The sequence below is a fragment of the Pezoporus occidentalis genome, unplaced genomic scaffold (genome assembly GCF_034315485.1).
Source record: "Pezoporus occidentalis ecotype Australia unplaced genomic scaffold, CSIRO_AGI_Poc_V1 ctg17, whole genome shotgun sequence".
Classification (NCBI taxonomy): Eukaryota; Metazoa; Chordata; class Aves; order Psittaciformes; family Psittacidae; genus Pezoporus; species Pezoporus occidentalis.
The window spans coordinates 8,260,329-8,276,464 of NW_026913531.1; the positions used below are offsets into that span (position 1 = coordinate 8,260,329).

The 16,136-nt window shown below is 39.7% G+C and overlaps 1 protein-coding gene across 1 annotated transcript in view; it reads right to left on the bottom strand.

Annotated features, from left to right (window-relative positions):
• Positions 1–15,742, bottom strand: part of SLC6A15 (solute carrier family 6 member 15) — a 28,397-nt gene extending 12,655 nt beyond the window's left edge. The window contains exons 1-6 of the mRNA XM_062613628.1: positions 15,681–15,742; positions 9,569–9,651; positions 7,148–7,305; positions 6,581–6,707; positions 2,549–2,730; positions 1,197–1,307 (exon numbers count right to left, since the gene is read on the bottom strand). Coding sequence (XP_062469612.1) covers positions 1,197–1,307; positions 2,549–2,730; positions 6,581–6,707; positions 7,148–7,305; positions 9,569–9,651; positions 15,681–15,742 — 723 coding nt within the window. The remainder of the gene's footprint in view (positions 1–1,196; positions 1,308–2,548; positions 2,731–6,580; positions 6,708–7,147; positions 7,306–9,568; positions 9,652–15,680) is intronic.
• Between the last annotated feature and the right edge of the window lie 394 nt (positions 15,743–16,136).

The following is a 16,136-nucleotide window of genomic DNA, read 5'->3' on the forward strand; positions in this document are numbered from 1 at the left end:
TACAGACTTTGTCAGTAAGCATTACATTTATCTGTTCCTCTGATTTCCAGGATTTGCCAAAGCAGCCTGCAAGTTCCTGAAGAACCACAACTCTAAAGCCGTGACAGTGAGTGGTCCACCTACCATGACTATGACTATGTATCACAATGCAAGAAATAACAGTGTCATAGCTAACAAAAGTCATTTTTATGACAGTTCTCCAGAGACTCAAAACACCTGGGATAGATACAACTGACAACAACCTGTCATCTGGCATTAGCCACTATGTGCATTGATTTTAATAAGCCTATTATTTGGCTTTTGTTTTTAAAATATCACTCCTGTCCTGCTTAACTGTATTATGAAGTGGACTTGTTGGGAAGTTCATTTCATAATACAGTATGAAGCCCAGCATTATGCATTGCTGAGTATGACTCTGACTACTCAAATGCACTGTTCCTGTAGTCTGCATATGGTTACAAGCACTTGAGATGGGTGTGGGCCAGCATAATTTAGATCTTCAGGCTAAACAATGATTTGCAAAAGCCTTTCTAACCTCCGTAGTTATAAAATCTAAAGCTCTGTAATACACACTCCCAGTTAAAATGTTGACAGTCAAAAAAAAAAAAAAATTAAAAAAAAAAAAAAATTTTTAGACCTGCTGCTATCTCAGCATGACAACCATAAAGAACACAATAAGGAAAGCTGAGTGGTGAGTACTTAGACTATTTTAGTATTAAAGATAATTCCTCTGTACTTTGGGCTACTATGCAAACAGAATTAATTTATTTCTAAAAAGGAACAAACCTGTCCTCTTTCAGAAGGTGTCAGTTAATTAAATAAAGCCATGACAGCGTTCAAGGTAAGGCATTTCACTGTGACATCCCAGAACTAGGCATTTCAATCCTATCGAATGGCAAGATTTAAGATTCACTTCTCTTTTCAGTATTTGGACCTCTCTGAACATCCTGAATCCTGTAAACAGCACTTTCAGTCATTAGCTTTGTAAAAGCATCTAACTCTGGGAACCTTTCACCTAAAGAAGGTAACTCTACACAGGCGTCTGTGACAGAGCCTTTGGACCTCAGGGCTTGTTATCTCATTTAACAGAAATACAGCTAAATGTTCTATGAAGACAATAAGCTTAAATGAGAGCATTCATAAATGGTCAAATTGCCACTGCATACATTGCAAACAGAAATTAAGCACGCACGCACCTTAGGTGTGAACATGTGACGAATTCCATCCACTGACCCATTAAGGAGCAGTCCTCTGATCAGAAAGCATAAAAGTACCACATAAGGAAAAAGGGAACTAAAATACATGATCTGAAAGACATTAAGAAGAAATTTAACATGACAGCCATGCACTTTATTTTCAATAGCTTCATTCACTATTCAGTATCTCTTTGATATACGACTGAATTGATAATCATATGGTGCTACAGAACATGTAGGGGAACTTCCTATTCCCTTTGTCTCTGCAGAAGAAAGCAAAATCTCAACTGTAAAATAAATTCTCTACTAAAACAATACAGTTGTCATTGTGTTGACTAACTGAAAACAGCTAGGCTTTCAGGGAAATTCAGTGCGAATCGAATAAGATGATGACAAGGACAGAAGTAGATTGTTTCAGAAATGTTTCACTTTACAAATGCACTTTGATTCAAGTACATGGTATAGTAAAGCTGTAGAGCACAAAGAGAAATTCTTTTTGTCTTCAGGAGACAAAAGTCAATGGAAGTATATAACCAATGGATTAGAACCACTAAGCAACACTCAATGCCAAAACAGCAAAAAAATAAAAGTAATCAAATACAATCTTTCATTCTCCATCACTGAAAAGCAAATCTATTCTGTACTTTACAGTAAAATAATTCTCTCATTAAACTTGCTAGTTCTTTAATTAAAATACACTAAAGAGGTCACAGAATTTTCCACCTCAGTGCCAAACTTTTTAATAGCAAAAAGTTTTGCTATTGAAATAGATTACTTTTCATTTAGAATCCCACAGAGATCAACAGAGCTAGCAAAACACTCACTAGCCAATCCAGCTGGCTGCATAGAAAGGAAAGACAGGGTGGTGTACTCAGATGCAAAGGGATAGCAGTCATTAGACAAAAGAAACAATCCAGAATCCTGAAAACCAGCTGTGCTAATGACAGAAGCATGTGTACCAATGACAGTAACAAAAATGGCAAGGCCTTTTGAGGATCTGGGTGCAATGCAAACATAATGTGAGTATACATGGGAACCTAATTCGTAGACATTTAGAAGCACACAGACTTATGCTGCACATTATGTTATGAATAACAGTTATGCTGATGGGAATAGAAAATTATTCTTGAGATCTCAACTCCCAGTAAATTAATATAATTCCCACTAAAATTACTACAGTTTTAATCCTCAACTACTAACATTCCTCTACCTGAGATTATACTAGGGTGAGTCACAGCTTCTAACCTGCTCCTACAGATTTCAGGAGAGAGTAAACAGAGCATATGGTGAACAAAAATGTCATGAAACGTTTCAAAGTAAAACACTATCATTTAGGTAAACAGTATACTCACTTTGCCTGAGGACTGAATTCCTTTGATCATGGCTAGGCATACCATGACCCAGGCAGCCAGCAAGCAGATAGTCATCTTCCAGTTTAAACCCCCGCTTTCTGACAGAGAGCTGGAAATATTCAGTGCTTCTCTGTACCAGTAATAAGTGGTTGCAGAACTCTTTTCACACTCTGGCTCCACAACTGTCAAGAAATGTTAGCAAGTAAATAATGGGACTCAGGACAAAAGTATTTTCCCAACATTTCATAACAGTGTTATACCAATTCTTAATATTTGCAATTGTGTCACCATCATTTCCGAAAAACTAAACTAAAAGTGTCTTAAAATGTTGTCTAAAAGAGAAAGTGACTGCTAAGGGTGAAAGGTTCTGGTTAGACCTTTCTAAAACACCCTTTTGGGATAAGTTATTTATTTGCATATGGTCAAGCCAAGTGCTAGGCAGAATTTATTTTTCACTTAATTACTAAATAGTAGTCTGGTCTAGATGAAGACATGCATTCTCTTTATGACATTACCTACATATGATACTGTGATGTAAACTATGAAATGCATCTCTCTAAAATTGAACACCATTTTGAAAATACATGGAAAACAAATTCTTGCTTGTGTCTGCTTTGATATGACACTCAAATCAACAAGCAATTAACTACTATTAGAAACAATAAAATCATCATCAATGAATCAAATCAAAAACAAATAAAATCAAATAAAAAATCAATCAACGAAATCATCATCATTTCTTGGTTGATATTCAAGGATCACCTACTACAAGCTCAGGACTGTTGCATCCCAACCAGAAGGAAATGCAGCAGGAGGGCCAGGAGACCTCCTTGGATGGATAAGGAGCTGTTGAGGAAACTTCAAATGAAAAAAGAGGCTTATAATAAGTGGAAGCAAGGACAGGTGGCATGGAAAGAGTACAGGGATGTTGTCCAGGAAGCTAGGGACCAGGTTAGAAAAGCTAAGGCCCTGTTAGAATTAAACTTAGCTAGAGGTATTAAAGATAACAGGAAGGGATGCTACAAGTACATAGCAAATAAAAAACAGACTAGGGAGAATGTAGGCCCCCTCAGGAAGCTCTCAGGAGAACTGGCTACACAGGATTTGGAGAAGGCTGAGGTTCTGAATGACTTCTTTGCCTCGGTCTTCACTGGCAAAGGCTCTGACCAAACCACCCAAGTCTTGGAAGGCAGATGCAGCAACTGTGAGAATGAAGACCTTGCGCCCACTGTAGGAGAGGAACTGGTTTGAGACCATCTTAAAAACCTGAATGTGCACAAGTCCATGGGTCCTGATGAGATCCATCCACGGGTCCTGAAGGAGCTGGCGAATGAAGTTGTGAAGCCGCTGGCCATCATATTTGAGAAATCATGGCAGTCAGGTGAAGTTCCCGATGACTGGAAAAAGGGAAATATAACCCCCATTTTCAAGAAGGGGAAAATGGATGACCCGGGGAATTACAGACCAGTCAGTCTCACCTCTGTGCCTGGCAAAATCTTGGAGCAGATTCTCCTGGAAGGCATGCTAAGGCACATGAAAAACAACAAGGTGCTTGCTGACAGCCAGCATGGCTTCACTAAGGGGAAATCCTGCCTGACCAATTTGGTGGCCTTCTATGATGGGGCTACAGAACTGATGGACAGAGGTAGAGCAGTTGATGTCATCTACCTGGACACGTGCAAAGTGTTCAACACTGTCCCACACAACATCCTTGTCTCTACATTGGAGAGACATCAATTTGGTAGGTGGACCACTCAATGGATAAAGAACTGGCTGGATGGCTGCACACAAAGAGTTGTGGTCAATGGCTCAATGTCCAGCTGGAGACCAGTAACAAGTGGTGTCTCTCAGGGATCGGTCTTGTGGAACATCTTTGTCACTGAAATGGACAGTGGGATTGAGTGCGCCCTCAGCAAGTTTGCCGATGACACCAAGCTGTGTGGTTCGGTTGATAACGCTGGAGGGAAGGAATGCCATCCAGAGGGACCTCAACATGCTTGTGAGGTGGGCTGATGCCAACCTCATGAAGTTTTACCATGCCAAGTGCAAGGTCCTACACCTGGGTCGGAGCAATCCCAGGCACAGCTACAGGTTGGGCAAAAAAGAGATTCAGAACTGCCCTGCGGAGAAGGACTTGGGGGTGTTGGTCGATGAGAAAATGAACATGAGCCGGCTTCAGTGTGCGCTTGCAGCCCAGAAAGCCAACCATATCCTGGGCTGCATCAAAAGGAGCGTGACCAGAAGGTCGAAGGAGGTGATCCTGCCCCTCTGCTCTGCTCTTGTGAGACCTCACCTGGAGTATTGTGTGCAGTTCTGGTGTCCTCAACATAAAAAGGACATGGAACTGTTGGAACAAGTCCAGAGAAGGGCCATGAGGATGATCAGGGGACTGGAGCACCTCCGGTATGAAGACAGGCTGAGGAAGTTACGGCTGTTCAGCCTGGAGAAGAGAAGGCTGCATGGAGACCTCATAGCAGCCTTCCAGTAGCTGAAAGGGGCCTACAGGGATGCTGGGGAGGGACTCTTCATTAGAGACTGTAGTGATAGGACAAGGAGTAATGGGTTAAAACTTAAACAGGGGAAGTTTAGATTGCATATAAGAAGGAAATTCTTTCCTGTTAGGGTGGTGAGGCACTGGAATGGGTTGCCCAGGGAAGCTGTGAATGCTCCATCCCTGGCGGCGTTCAAGTCCTGGTTAGACAGGGCCTTGGGTGGCATGGTTTAGCGGGAGGTGTCCTTGCACATGGCAGGGGGGGTTGGAACTAGATGATCTTAAGGTCCTTTCCAGCCCTAACTATTCTGTGATTCTATGATCATCTCGAAGTGATGAGAAAAAGAAAAAATGGCTTCTACACAGCAATGTTAAATGAAAGTTTCTACGTGCATTCCAGAAGTGTTTTTTTTTTTATTATCCTGAGTCAAGGTAATTAATGAAAAGAAGGGAAAGATACACTCATTTGAAGAAAACCTAACACAGATTTCAGATCCTCACTGAAATAAACTGTCAAAAATTATAGGAAGTTATCATATGTAATACTTTTCTTTGTGTAAGCATAGTTAAGACGACCTCTGCTGAAGTTAGTCTGACACACTGTACCTTATTATTTAAACAGGGTAAGAATACATGAACAATCACTGTGGCTCAACTAATAGACAAGAGCTTGTGGAACTCTGGCTACCTGTGTGCCAATATTCAGAAATACGAATTATTTCAAACAACTGAAGCAAGGAACTTAGGCAAAGACACTATAAAAACGTCATAGAACTTTTTAAATGTCCCCGATTATGTACTTTATTAAATCAGTCAAACAACCCCCAAACAAATAAATTAGAGGTAATTGAAAAAAAAAAAAAAAAAACAGCAATCTGAAATAAAAAGAAATTAAAATAAGCATTTTGTATTTCAATAGCAAGGATAATGCAAAGTGTTCAAAGTGTGTAACTTGTTACGAGATAACCAAAACCAAGGGATAAAGAACTTCTAATGCTATTACATAATACGTCCATGTAAGACTATCACATTATAGTGACAAACCAATGACCAATTATTTCAATTCTACTGGTTTACAAAGCAAACAATACTTTTATCACATGACTTTTATTAATGTTCACAGTTTTCAATTTTCTGCTTTGTTAGTAATGAAACACCAGGAAGTATCCTACCAATTGAAGTGTAGAAATATCCTTCCACCTTTGTTTTTCAGCAAGTAAGCATAAAAAGCAGTCTGAACATCAGGAAAAGAGTAATCAGAACTTTTTTTTTCCCTGTAACACACTAAGCAGCACTCTCCTTATTTCATTACTCTTTAAAATGCTGTTGACGGTGATGTTCCTTTCAAAATATTTATCTTAAATTACGGGGTTTTGTTGCATTTTTTCTAAGTATAATAATGTGACACTGCATTAAGATGCAAAACCAGCTTTGCATGCAACACTCTTTTCCAACAAGTATCTTTTTGAATTGTTGGGGGGGGGGGTGTGTGGAATTTCTCCATTTGGTTTGAATTCTTAAGAACATTAATATAGACTTACAGGTATGAGATGTATTTTTAACTAAAGGACATTGGTCCCACGGTAATGGATGCTGAAAAGACTGGGAAAAGTAAAACAGACTCCATCCAATAATGACATTGTAGTACAGAGCCACAAAGAAACACACCTATAAAAAAAGACAGATAAAAAAGTTAGTAAGTGCAACTACATTTGCAAATTAAAAAAATAAGAAAAAAATCCCAACTGAACTTCTGCATATTTCAGCCACTGAACCTAATTTTAATTAAGTCAGAAAAAGAACTGAATGTCTTGCCCAATTAAAGTACTTGCCAAAATTTTTGCTCTTCTCTGTATTTATCACGTAACTCCTATACTTTTACAGGCTTTTTTTCTCCAGAAGACTAGTTTCCTAGTTCCTTATTTCAAAAGAATCACAAAATACATGTTAAGTGGTTTTACAGACACATCTATATCAACACTTTTTAATGTTTTAAGATCTCCCAAAACATTGTAAACTGACCTTGATGCTCAACTACAGATCAGTAGCCTTTCCCTGCAGCAAAACAGAAAGTCTAACAAGCCACACAATTAATGTTAATAACTTACTACGCAGCTTGCAAATCCAATTCCTCCAAGTTTGGGGCTGATGTAATTCCATACACCAATACTCCCTCGGCGGATCCTCTGCCCAACAGCAAGCTCCAAGAAAAAGAGTGGAATCCCTATTATCAGTAGCAAGATTAAGTATGGCACAAGATAGGCACCTATGAAAGGAATAAAGAGTCAGAGTGACTGAAGAAGAGTCAGAACTTGACACAACAAATGTGAAACCTAACAGCTTCAAGCTTGAATTAGTGTCCATAAAGCTTTTCTGATCACATGCAATGAGTAATTTTAACTGATGTAATTGCCCATACATCTTCCAAGATAGGAAAAACCCAGAGACAGCAAATTTCCAAAGCACTGTAACATTGTGAGGCAAACCCTACTGAAAGTTAATTATTATCCAAGCTAGTTGTTCACTTGTGTGAAATTCTAGACAATTAATCAAACTTTTAAGATACACAGTGAGGCAATCAGGAGCTGAATCGACATCTCTTAAAACACTCAACACCTTGACATCTAACACAGCAGCAAGACTTAATTTATAAAAGAAATACAGAAAATACTGTGCACATAACATTCTGAATTTCATCCAATCTTAAAACAGTTTTAAAAGATCACCTGTTGATTTCTCCATGTGCACTTCCAATGCTCAGAAAGACGATTTCACAATATACAAAGAGTGATTATACCCAGCTAAGCAAAACACTACATCAGCCCATTTCTACCAGGCTCCAGAAAGAGATTAGGCACATGAGGTGGAAATTAAATGGAGTATTGTAGGTCCAGATCTCACATTACTCAAAAATGCTCAAAAAAAAAAAACAAAACACAACTGTTATTTCACCTTTGTACATATTTGTAACACCTTTTTTCAACATTTTATTCCTAGGAAGTGGTGATACAATACTAACTTAAGCACGTATCTTCATTTATTTCAGTGAAACTAATAGGAAGCAAATATATCCATACACTAAGCACACTGAAAAGTTCAGAGCCTGACTTACTCCTTAGTGTTGCAGAGTATTTAACACTAGAGCTAACAAAACATTCAGCCATCACCAATCAGCAACGTGGCATCTAATTTTCAAACGCCTGGCTCTTATGCTGCAACATAAGAGTACTGTGCTGCCCAACAAACTCTAAAGGCTTAGAAGTTTTGATTGCAACCATTGTAAGGGTAAAGAAAAGCACCTGAGAGATGCATACTGCAGCATGTCAGAGCAAGCTACAAAGCAAAGACCTAAAGACCTCAGGAGCTTAGACTCAGAGCTATTAAGTTGTATAATCAATCTGTTCATCTCTGCAATGAGAGAGAATCCGAGCAAATTTCAGAAACCTTGGGATTTATCTTCAACTCCAGCTAAATTTTACTTCAAGTTTCTTCATCCAGCGTCAACTTTCTAGGGCCTTTTTTTTTGGAGTCAGAATACACTGTAATTTGCATATCCTTAGTAGGTAACTTATCTCATGGAATAGTTTATTTTGGAAGAGTTAAATTTTCCTAAGCTGTGCAGGAGACTGCAGATTTTCTGGTACTTTCCACTCCTGTGTGGGTCCACTCGCTACAGAAAACCTGGACATCACCTTCTGCTATAAAGATCTTGCAAAGATCCTAAGCATGGAGTAACTACAGTCTCAAGTCTAAGAATAGCAGGAAAAAAAAGACAGAGTAAATAAAACCTGAAGAAACCCACTGCTGGACCAGACAAAGAATATTGATCTTATTTACCTCACAGTCTACAGGTTATTATAAGAATGGAATATCTCCTTGTGCTTTATTTTCCTGACAATACAATATCAATGACATTGAGCAGCATTTGGTCAAAACCTGTGCCAGGCTCTGAACAATATACCGGTTTTGAGGTTACAGTACACCCCTCATAGAGCCAAACATCATGGTCTACCTACTCACTGCAGGACACTTAAGTGCTATGTCTACTGAGGTAGCAACTACATTCCCGTCCAGTATTTTGGTGTTTTGTGTATCATCTTATGTGCACTAAACAGAAAGAATGCAAAGGACTTACTGTCTGCTGTGAAAAGTGTGACATGAGACAGAAGGGAACAAATGTAAGGAAAACTCAGGAACAGAGTGACAACCACATTCCAAAATGAGGGTGACCACCTGTCTAAGAATGTACAAGACAAATAACACCATTAAACACCCCTGATTTATCATCTACATTCCCTCAAAATTCCTGCAAGACAGAACTACAGTTAACTCGCATTGCAAATGAGAAGCTTTGGCATTACCAGCTTTAAAAATTTGGTCATACAATTAACTGAAAGCCAACAGTATATAGTTTCTTCATCATATAACACTACTGTGAATGATACCTGAGGTCTTAATTAGACAGGTGTTCATAGCTGTGCACAGACAAGCCTAAACAGCTGAAAATAACTGCGCCCTAAATGACTTACCCTGTATCCCACTGGATGACTGTACTAGAGCAGGAACTGAACCCACCTCTTCAGTGTCCCAGTCCACAACCTTGATCACAAGGCTGCAAAGTTAAACACATATTTAAAGACTGGGCTGACGTGGGTGTTTCATAGTGCAGTATCAATGTAAGTTGCAAGATTAATCAGTCAGATTCAACTAAACGATTTACAGAAATGTGGTGTTAAATCCATGTCACATTACATATGACACAATCCTATATTCTGTGTGTATAGCCAGCAGAGTTCACCTGTATACTGCAGGGCTTGTGCAGAACACCTGAAGCACTGATCTTCTCATCAATCCAACCTGCTGAAGTCCCTTTTGTTCTTGTGCCCCTCCCCAAAAGTGGGACATAATGGAAAATAGTGTACCTATGAGTTTCAGTGCAATACACTTTGGAAACTGGTGGATTATACAGTGGTGTATCGCAGCTGCAAAGGGCTGCATCTCTAGACAAGTATTTTCTTTCAGCCTTCTCTTGAAGCTAGACATCAAAGAACTGTAAGACATCTTCACTTCATCATAGACCAGAATCACTATGGAAACAGATCAGTATGCCTCTAAGTTGCTAGAGCACGAAAACATGTGTCCTTGGAGTTAGAATATTGGATAATTTTTATTTGAATAAGAACAATAAACTATACATGGTGGCCTTGAACAGCACCCTACAATTAGTTATATCATCTGCTACTACATCTACCCGCTATGCAGCCTTCTGAATATTACAATTTTGTGCAGTTCAGGATCCCCAGATTTCCCCTTCTATATATTCAAAATTACTCTACTGTAAAGTCACTTTTTTTCATATTTTTGCCTTAAACAATGGCTTTGATATTAGAAAACTTATCTCAGCGTCATACGGACAAAAAAAAAACAACCAACAAATCCTCGTCCTTCTTCACTAGAATGAATAATAAAGATAAAAAAGATTGCACGAACTGGTGAATGTTAATACTGTACACAGCACTGCCTTGATTTTTGATATTTACAGTCTACTAAACTCCTGTAAGTGAAAATATTTACCATTACAAATTACAAATTGTTTTTATCAGGAAAATCTGATAAAAGGTTTTATGTTTTATCTGTAGGTTTGCAGTTTATTTTACTGATTGGACAGTCTTCCTGTAAGTAGTCTTTCATGATTTAAGTTCAGGTATGCCTATTTACAAAACTGTGCTTAAAGGATGAAAATTACCTTAGCTAATAAGCTTTAATGAAGAATTACAATAAAAACAGACATTTTCAGCACACTGAAGTACAAATGAATTTTGAGTCTGATCATATAGTTTAAGTCTGAGCTCACAAAATAGTACTGAAGTCATCAGTGAATTCAAGACACTGATCATGAATTATTGATCAAAAGCTAAATAATTAAGCCACTGAAATCATACTCAGTGTTGGGAATACTAGGTAATATCTGCTTTGCTCCCATTTTGCTTGTATTAGACAATCAGACTGCAGCTCGTAATGACTACCCAGTATTTAGAGTTTATATAAGTGCAGCAGGAGGGCCAGGAGACCTCCTTGGATGGATAAGGAGCTCCTGAGGAAAATCTGAAGGAAAAAAAGAGGCTTATAATAAGTGGAAGCAAGGACAGGTGGCATGGAAAGAGTACAGGGATGTTGTCCAGGAAGCTAGGGACCAGGTTAAGAAAGCTAAGGCCCTGTTAGAATTAAACTTAGCTAGAGGTATTAAAGATAACAGGAAGGGATGCTACAAGTACATAGCAAATAAAAAACAGACTAGGGAGAATGTAGGCCCCCTCAGGAAGCTCTCAGGAGAACTGGCTACACAGGATTTGGAGAAGGCTGAGGTTCTGAATGACTTCTTTGCCTCGGTCTTCACTGGCAAAGGCTCTGACCAAACCACCCAAGTCTTGGAAGGCAGATGCAGCAACTGTGAGAATGAAGACCTTGCGCCCACTGTAGTAGGAGAGGAACTGGTTCGAGACCATCTTAAAAATCTGAATGTGCACAAGTCCATGGGTCCTGATGAGATCCATCCGTGGGTCCTGAAGGAGCTGGCGAATGACGTTGCGAAGCCGCTGGCCATCGTATTTGAGAAATCTTGGCAGTCAGGTGAAGTTCCCGATGACTGGAAAAAGGGAAATATAACCCCCATTTTCAAGAAGGGGAAAATGGATGACCCGGGGAATTACAGACCAGTCTCACCTCTGTGCCTGGCAAAATCTTGGAGCAGATTCTCCTGGAAGGCATGCTAAGGCACATGAAAAACAACAAGGTGCTTGCTGACAGCCAGCATGGCTTCACTAAGGGGAAATCCTGCCTGACCAATTTGGTGGCCTTCTATGATGGGGCTACAGAACTGTTGGACAGAGGTAGAGCAGTTGTCCATCTACCTGGACACGTGCAAAGTGTTCAACACTGTCCCACACAACATCCTTGTCTCTACATTGGAGAGACATCAATTTGGTAGGTGGACCACTCAATGGATAAAGAACTGGCTGGATGGCCACACACAAAGAGTTGTGGTCAATGGCTCAATGTCCAGCTGGAGACCAGTAACGAGTGGTGTCCCTCAGGGATCGGAGTTGGGACCGGTCTTGTTCAACATCTTTGCCACTGACATGGACAGTGGGATTGAGTGCGCCCCCAGCAAGTTTGCCGATGACACCAAGCTGTGTGGTTCGGTTGATAACGCTGGAGGGAAGGAATGCCATCCAGAGGGACCTCGACATGCTTGTGAGGTGGGCTGATGCCAACCTCATGAAGTTTTACCATGCCAAGTGCAAGGTCCTACACCTGGGTCGGAGCAATCCCAGGCACAGCTACAGGTTGGGCAAAAAAGAGATTCAGAACTGCCCTGCGGAGAAGGACTTGGGGGTGTTGGTCGATGAGAAAATGAACATGAGCTGGCTTCAGTGTGCGCTTGCAGCCCAGAAAGCCAACCATATCCCGGGCTGCATCAAAAGGAGCGTGACCAGAAGGTCGAAGGAGGTGATCCTGCCCCTCTGCTCTGCTCTTGTGAGACCTCACCTGGAGTATTGTGTGCAGTTCTGGTGTCCTCAACATAAAAAGGACATGGAACTGTTGGAACAAGTCCAGAGAAGGGCCACGAGGATGATCAGGGGACTGGAGCACCTCCCGTATGAAGACAGGCTGAGGAAGTTACGGCTGTTCAGCCTGGAGAAGAGAAGGCTGCGTGGAGACCTCATAGCAGCCTTCCAGTAGCTGAAAGGGGCCTACAGGGATGCTGGGGATGGACTCTTCATTAGAGACTGTAGTGATAGGACAAGGGGTTACTGGTTAAAACTTAAACAGGGGAAGTTTAGATTGGATATAAGGAAGAAATTCTTTCCTGTTAGGGTGGTGAGGCACTGGAATAGGTTGCCCAGGGAGCCTGTGAATGCTCCATCCCTGGCAGTGTTCAAGACCAGGCTGGACAAGGCCTTGGGTGATATGATTTAGCGTAAGGTGTCCCTACCCACGGCAGGGGGGTTGGAACTAGATGATCTTAAGGTCCTTTCCAACCCTAACTATTCTATGACTCTATGATTTTCTCAGCAGTTCCCAGCAACAGCTGCTGGATCATAGAACTTAACAATTCAATCTACTGACATTTTGGTATAAAATACAGAATACTTAAATGTAAAGACTCATGACATGACTCTACACGTCTACCTCCAACACATACTGGCAAGATACTGTGCTACAGATTTCACTATGCTGCTCGTAACTTTTATCTGTTTATCATTTTTACTATTCTTTTGAGATTTTACATCACAGAGATATTAAAAAGACTGACCCCAAAATGAATAAAAAAAACACCAAAATCAGGAAAATTAAGCTAACGCTCATCAAAATGCAACACAATTTGGTGTGCCGTACTTTGTACACTCCAAGTAAATCCTCTTATAATACACAACACTAGAAGCACCTCTTAGGTAACTATGTTCACTTTCTTCATAATAACACCTAATCTAGCAGAACAGATAATGTTGTTTGCTTTTGTTCCTTTTAATATGTGAAAGTACCATTTTTTTTCTGCTAATCCTAAAGGGAAATGATAACAAAATCGAATAAACTTTAAATAGCTCTTTGGAAAAAAGCACAAGGTATGCAAGCTACTCACCAGGTGATAGCTATAAGCAGCAGGCAAATATAGGTCTAGTCTGTCACTATTTATTAGCCTTATGGCAAGATTGGATACACCTGAGTGGTTTATTTTCATAGGAAGCTGAGGCAGCTCTGAACCTACTGCATGCTAACATGGGTCCTGAAATTGTTATATAGGAACTGTGTCTATCTGAACAAACATACATATTTGTCTTCATATAGTAAAGGAATTATAAATAAACTGTATAGTATAAAAAATTATAAATATAAAAAACTTCTAAAGCTAAGTTAGAGAATACCCAGGTCCAGTGCAAATAACCTTCTTGAGTAATCAAGGAATAAACAGCTTTTTTTCAGCTGTAACACACTGAAAATTAGTAGAATAGGTACCTTAAGTGACAGATGAGAACTCGGCATTGCTTACCAGAGGTAAGGAGGACGTGGTGAGGACAGAGGTGAAGTAGGCAAAGATCTATGATCAGTTCCTCAAAATTTTACTGAACACCTTCAGACCCTCATTCACAAAGGCTATAAACTCCTTTGGGCCCTCTGTCTCATTACAAGTCTAGAAAATGAGCACCCTGAAGTGCTCAGTCTCCTTCAGCCATGTGTGAAAGCCAGCAAAGAGCTACCCACTCTAGTTGTATCTTAGTTGATCACTAACAAAACCCCAACAGGTATTACTCTAAATATTTACAAGTTTGTATGAAAGAAAACAACAGGAGAAAACTGTTAAACGATCACAAGAAATAAACTGATTTTGGTGGTGCAGACCAGACCCAGAAACACTGATTGGAAAAATACCTATGGATGGCTAAGCATCAGTGTAGTGTTACTTTTAAACATGGTATCACAAATAACTTATTGACACAGTACAGAGCTCTGAAGTCAGGAATGCTGGCATACCACAGGCCACAGCCAAAACCAAACCTAATCTCTCTAGAAAACAGGGCAGTAAACACCCAGTGTTTTCCCCGCAAAATCCTCTTATATATCTAATTGGGCTAACTTGGCTGTATCTTTCTGTGTTTCTTTTGTTGGGTTTGTTCTTCTGTATACAAAAGGTTGGGTTTGGTTTTTTTCTTTAAAAAAAAGATAAAACTGAAGACTACTATGTGGTTATTGTTATAAATTGAGACCACAACGGATCATAATCCAATCACTATTTTATTAATTATAGCAAGTAGAATATGAGCAAAACAGCGCTGGACTACAGGGGAGTGCTGAGCAGTTCAAACAACGCCCTTTTATACATCTTTATTTCCGTGTTTGTGACGTAGTTGTGGTACTCTGCGCATGCTTCAGCTGTTGCCAGGGGGTCCACTTCTGCCTTCTGGTGGTCGTTGAGGCTGAAGTAAGAATTCTTCCTCCTTATTCCATAGTTGACCTTTTACCCATATATCCTTTTACGGAGTTGTTTGTCTTATTTCTACCAGTTCCTGGAACACCTTATGGTTATCTTTAGTCAACGGCTACTATGTTTGCATAAGCGGTACTTGGTTAGTTTATGTAAGCGATTGCGGTTATCTTTTCTTACACAAGCTGTGTCCGGTGACTTGTTTGAGTAAGCGATTTTTATTGCCTAACCTTTACATTGGGCTTAACATAATTCTTAATAAACAATACCCTAACTCATAGTTTCTTACAATCCCCCCTTTTTCTTTTTATCCTATTATTGTTTATTACATACTACTTTCATTTAAACATTGATTACATGGTTGCCAGCATTCACAAGATGTTTTCTTACAGATACATTTATGATTTTCACAGTCACAATCCTCATCTTCATTATAGTTTTCATTTTCATTGGTAGGTACCTTTTCATATTTTGTTTCAGCTTCCATAGTTAAAATAAGCAGTTTCGCTATCTCAAATCGTTCTCTAATAAAGCGTAAAATACAGCGTAATATACAAGGCCCAAATACAAGTCCCAAAATCAATATAATAAGCGGTCCTGCTAAAGTAGACAACAAAGTGGTTATCCAGGGTGAAACATTAAACCAATTTTCATACCATGATCTGCCCGCCTCACGATTCTTTTTACGTTGATCTAACCTTCTCCGGAGTTCAGACATAGTGTCCTGGACTACTCCTGTATGGTCAGCAAAAGAGCAACATTCTTCACCGAGAGCTACACATAACCCTCCTTCCTTTAGGAATAATAGATCTAATCCTCTTCTATTTTGCAGTACTACTTCTGATAAAGATTTTACTGAAGTGGCTAAATCTTTAATAGATTGTTCTAGTTTTGCTAAATCCTCATCTACAGCCATCTGCAAACTTTGTAATTCCTGATCTTTTACTAGGGAGGCTATGCCTGTACCTGCTCCAACTCCGCTTGCTATCAGCAACGTAGCTGAAGTTACCACTGTAATTGGTTCTCGTTTTTGTCTGTTCAGGTCTCCCTCAAAGTGGTGTAACACCTCCTCAGAAGTGTGATAGATCAAACGGGGAACAATAATCACCTGT